This window comes from Pagrus pagrus (assembly GCF_965226575.1).
Source record: "Pagrus pagrus genome assembly, contig: HAP1_SCAFFOLD_27, whole genome shotgun sequence".
NCBI lineage: Eukaryota > Metazoa > Chordata > Actinopteri > Spariformes > Sparidae > Pagrus > Pagrus pagrus.
In genome coordinates this window covers 388,225-393,299 of record NW_028175436.1, presented here as the reverse complement: position 1 = coordinate 393,299, position 5,075 = coordinate 388,225, and the positions used below count along the sequence as shown (strand labels likewise).

The 5,075-nt window shown below is 41.8% G+C and overlaps 1 protein-coding gene across 2 annotated transcripts; it reads left to right on the top strand.

Moving 5' to 3' along the window:
* Positions 1-618: 618 nt before the first annotated feature.
* On the top strand, positions 619-2,807 carry LOC311253638 (uncharacterized protein). Of its 2 annotated transcripts, none has more exons than XR_014621746.1 (2): positions 619-1,301; positions 1,607-2,807. XR_014621746.1 is itself a non-coding variant. In XM_084384150.1 (2 exons), exons 1-2 carry the CDS (start codon positions 1,149-1,151, stop codon positions 2,132-2,134), a joined length of 624 nt encoding a protein of 207 aa, XP_084240276.1. In that variant the 5' UTR covers positions 650-1,148; the 3' UTR covers positions 2,135-2,807. The 2 variants fall into 2 exon arrangements, 1 of the variants encoding a protein (XP_084240276.1); XM_084384150.1 differs by having other exon boundaries at positions 650-1,244.
* The last annotated feature ends 2,268 nt before the right edge of the window (positions 2,808-5,075 follow it).

The window sequence follows — 5,075 nt, the reverse complement described above, 5'->3', positions numbered from 1 at the left end:
GAAGTAAGTAACTCCAACGGAAAGAAACATTGAGACGCAGGAGGGAACTTGTGCAAAAATAAAGCAGGTAAGGGTCTTCTTGTGATTTCTGATGAAAAAGTATCATAACTTGTATTTCAGTTTGTATATCTTGTGTTATTTATGTACTGTAATCTTCTGCCTTTCACATATGTCTTTCATGTCTGTCAGCATTTTTGGCTCCTCATGGATTCTCTGAGAGTGCGAGAGTGCAGCACTGTCCTGTCCTCGTCTGCTGCGGCTCCCCTTTCCAGATCCCTCCAGAAGATCAACAAGGAGGAAGCTGTTGGCATATTCACTGCCAGCATTCATGATTTGATACAGGACATTGATAACTCTGAGGCTTTTCATACTCATAACACTGTTTTTTTTTTTTTTAAATGGGTCAGATGGTATATTTCTTTTGATTATTAATGGATAATAACCGTTTTTTACAATCTGGACCTTATTTCTAGCATAAAATACGATCATTTACTCACCCAGATAACTTTGGTGTCATTACAAGTCGTTCCAACGAAATTAGATCCAGCTGAGAGCCGCGTATATCTGTATAATGCAAGTACACGGGGCAGTGCAATGTAGCCTCTAAATAACACATTATCTGCCGCAAAATTCGTTAATTTCACCAATATTTTGTTATGATACGCTACTGCTATTCCCCTCTGAGTCCGGGGTTAGCTGTTGGTCTGTAGGTTGACCTACTAACCTCTGATCTGGATGATGTCATCTCCGACTGCGGCGCGCCTTGTTGCTATCGCTAATGCTACGGTTCGTTTCTGCGTGTGTCCGACTTGTCTGAACAAAATGAGCAGCTGGACGAAGTTCAGCTTCCTCTCCGCAACCTAGACTTACTAAAGCTCTGGCTAGTTGCACTAAAAATGGACCCGAATGCCGAAGCGGAATGATTATTATCAGAATGAGCCGGGCAGCGGTCGGAGATGATATCGTCCAGGTCAGAGGTCAGTAGGTCAACCTACAGACCCCGGGTGTTGATAACCGCTAACCCCCGGACTCAGAGGGGAATAGCACTAGCGTATCATAACAAAATATTGGTGAATGAAAGAGTTTCGCGGCAATTTTTTATTACTTACTAGTATTACTGTTTTTTTTAAAGAGAGTAATTATTGATAATGGCATTGACATACTGTCATCATATTCTCACACTTTTGATCTGTCTCCCTTCAGGGACCAAAGCTCCTCTCAACAGCAGCAGCAAGAAGCACCAGGTACCACAAGATCAAGGAGAGCCTTATGAACAAGAGTAGCAGAGGCTGTCAAAAGAGGTATCTGCATTCACTACTGACCAATGATGTAGGCATACTCAAGTGTTGGAACCAAGTGATAAAGTCACAATCTCTTTTTCAGTAATTCAGTAATGGATGGTAGTCATTTGTTTTACTCACCCATTACTTGTCCATTATACTCACACAAGGATACAGTAATAAGTCTGCATGAATAATAAAATGCATACTTTGGAACTGTGAGACAGTAGATACAGTAGATCATGGCCACATTCATGCCAACACCAGTAGAATTTTTTTTTTTACAATTGTGTGTTACTGACTATACATTTTTATCATTTTAACAGATCTGTGAAACAATCCTGGGCCATGCCAAAGACAGGTTCTCCTTCACCAGCTACCTTGTGAGTGCCGTGCTGCTAGAGGCAGAGCTGTTTGACCGGCATCTGAAAACATTCCCTGAAGAGGCTCTGAATACCACCATGAGGGCATACCCCATGCTACACAAGGAGAGGCTCAGGACTGAGCTTTCTCTCATCTACGAAAGTCCAGACTTCAGGGGCTCCTGCAGTGCACTGGCTCTGTACCAGGTTCTACAGAGCTACAACCTCCAGGAAACCTTCTCTGAGACTGTGGCGCTGTTGAACATCCTCATAATCACTCCAATGACAACAGCTGAAGCTGAGAGGTGTTTCTCCACCTTAAAGAGGTTCAAGACATTCCTGAGAAATACAATGGGACAGGAACGTCTGAATGCATTGGGCCTGCTTTCCATGGAGAGGGAACTTGTCAGGAACATGCCTGATTTCAATGAGAGGGTGATTGATCGCTTTGCTTGCTTGAAAGAGAGGCGAGCTAAATTCCAATACAAGTGATGAGTGAGTGTGTTCTTAAATGGTGAGTTGTGTTATGTTGTACTCTCCAAATGTTGAATTGTAAATAGTTGTATTGATTGCATATTGCCAGCCAAATATAAACTGAATATGTTCTGGAAAATTTTGATTAATTACAGTTTTGATGATAGTGTAATTTGATTTGATTATCGCTATGGCATCCATGATGGCTATAAATTGTAGACTGTGCTAAATGTGATTTCATGGGCAAACTATTAGATGACAATGTATCTGTTAATGTGTGTTTTATTGTGGAACCAAATTTATTGTATTTGAGACATTTAAATAGCCTAGCTATACAAAAAATACTGAATAGTATGAATATTTTATGTCTGGTGTTGCCATCTAGTGGTTGAACAGGAACACCAAATTAATCAATGAAATGTGACACTGTAAAGCTGGCTATCTGACTTTTATTTATTATTATTTTACCCATTGAATGGGTCACCTTAGCCATCATTGCAACTTTTGCCTAGTGGTGGTGAAACCGAAGCTTTCTGAAGCACTGAACCACTTTGACAAAGTTGCCTGGAAAATGATGCACTGCTTCGAAGCATTCGATACAGTCAAAATAGTGACATCTGCTGGCTGTTGAGGGGAAGAATTGACGTCATGACTTTCATGAGTCAGTTTTTAATAAAATGTATGTTCTCTCACCAAACTTGTGTCATAATGTTACTGTAGTCAATCTAAATATTCTATATATTCTGTCATTGGTAAGTATCAGTACTCCGACATGTATTAGATAATCAATACTAGTTTTTTTATTGCATGATACATGGTAGTAATCTGTACGATGTTGTGATGTAAGCATATCCGTAGCTAATGCGTATACAGTAAGCTAAGCCACCAGTCTCTGACCAACTCTGCACTGACTGTCCTGACACCACAGCTCAATTTCTCTCTCCTCTGGCCATCAATTCTCCTCCTGGTGTCTCTCTGCTCTCTAATGTGCATAATGGACTCCTAGTTATACGGTTGTGGTCTGTCGTATTTGTAATTATACACATGTAAAGTTCCCTCGGGGTCAGAACCAGCACCACAATCCATTGTTTTCCTATTGTTCAAACCGACCGCTCTCCCTCTGCCTACGTCACTTCCGTTAAGGGTTTTTCGATGCGGAAGTAAAATTTTCTCCCAAAAACGGAAGTCTTATTTATAAATTTATATTTATAAATATAATTTTAAGAAAAACTTGTTCCTACATTATATTTCTAAGCATTGGTTTAAGGGGGGGGGTCTAACCTGCAATATGCTCTTTAAGTCTTTTAGAATGTGAAAATTTATAAAAATAAAGGGGTTTATTTGAAGACCTCACATGCACCAGGATGACCTTTCAAGTTTCTGAAGGTTGTATGGGCTGGGGACTTTACAAACTGCAGAGGCCATGTCAGGATTTCAGCCTTCTCGGACAAAGCTTTGATCATTTATTAAAGAAAAGGGACTGTCCTGCCTTTTTAAAATTCAAATGTGTTGGGGCGGTGTTTAGTTCAGTTGGTAGAGCACCCGCCCCATGTGTAGAGCAGGCGGCCCTGGTTCGAATCCCACATTCAGCGGCCCTATCCTGCCTGTCATTCCCCCTCTCTGCCTCCCATTTCCTGTCACTCTCTGAACTGTCCTATCAATTAAAGGCATAAAAGCCCCAAAAATATACTTAAAAAAAACCCAATTCAAATGTGTAAAACCTGTCTCTTTTTTTTTTAACCTTAAATAGTCCCCTTTGACCCTAGTCAAAGTCACTCTAGGGTCTAATAAACTCACACACAATTGGCCCATGTATCGCGTACCATCACATAAACGGTATCATCATTGCCAGACTTGGCCCACATCTGGTTAACATACTATTTGCCTTGTCAGAAATAGACAAGAAGTGCCGGCTTGATGCCAGATCTGGCCCAGACCTGTCTGCTACGTATCTGGGCCACATACAACTAACCACAAATGGCCCACATTTGGCATGCCATTACATAAACGGTGCCATCATTGCCAGACCTGGCCCACACCTGGCTAACATACTATTTACCAGGTCAGAAATAGGCCAGAAGTGCCGGCTTGATGCCAGATCTGGCCCAGACCTGTCTGCTACTGTACAGACCTGGGCCACATACACCTAACCACAATTGGCCCACATTTGGCATGCCATTTCATAAACAGTGCCATCACTGCCAGACCTGGCCCACATCTGGCTAACATACTATTGCCATGCCAGATGTAGGCCAGAGGTGCCGGCTTGATGCCGGATCTGGCCCTGACCCGCTTGCTATGTGGGGCTGGCATTTCTAACAAGAAAACGGCTTGAAAACAATCTCACTGCACACACCTCTGCTGTGTGTGTGACTGCGGGCACAGCGGGGTTGGTTGCACCATGAGACATGAGAGGGGGGGATTCAATTACATTTTATAAAGATTAAAACACTTTGTTTTATGCTCTAGTCGACTGCCTATACCCCCTATGCCAAGAGCCGGCCCTGCAACCTCCTCTAGGACAAGTATCCAACATTTTAAACTGCCTCATTAAAACAGGTAACACACAACTGAACACCTGCTAGGCTTGCTAGCACAATGTTTCCTTCTGGAAGCGTGGCAAAGCACATAAAAAATAGGGACCCGCCATTTCTGCTATTTTTTTCGACACGCACCCAAAATACAACTAAATGTTAGTATATTAACAATATATGAACATTCAAAACTTACAGTAAGTCCAGTGAGGCTGACTGTTGCCACGTAGGTCCAACTTTCTGCAGTCCTCCGTGCTGCCTGTCTTCGGTGCTCCCCCCCTTTTATTGCATTTTAGCATGTACAAGGCCTATTATTAAATTCCACCTATTTGAAATAATAGAAATAAGAAGACTTTACCATTCTTATATGTAGGCCTTAATTCTATTAACTTGTACTTAAGTTGTGTTTTTAATTTATGCTTACT

Coding starts and splice junctions, on each gene's coding strand:
- LOC311253638 (XM_084384150.1), top strand. CDS start 1,149: ATGGCATTGACATACTGTCATCATATTCTCACACTTTTGATCTGTCTC. Junction 1,245..1,606: donor GCAGCAGCAAGAAGCACCAG/GTACCACAAGAT, acceptor TCATTTTAACAG/ATCTGTGAAACAATCCTGGG.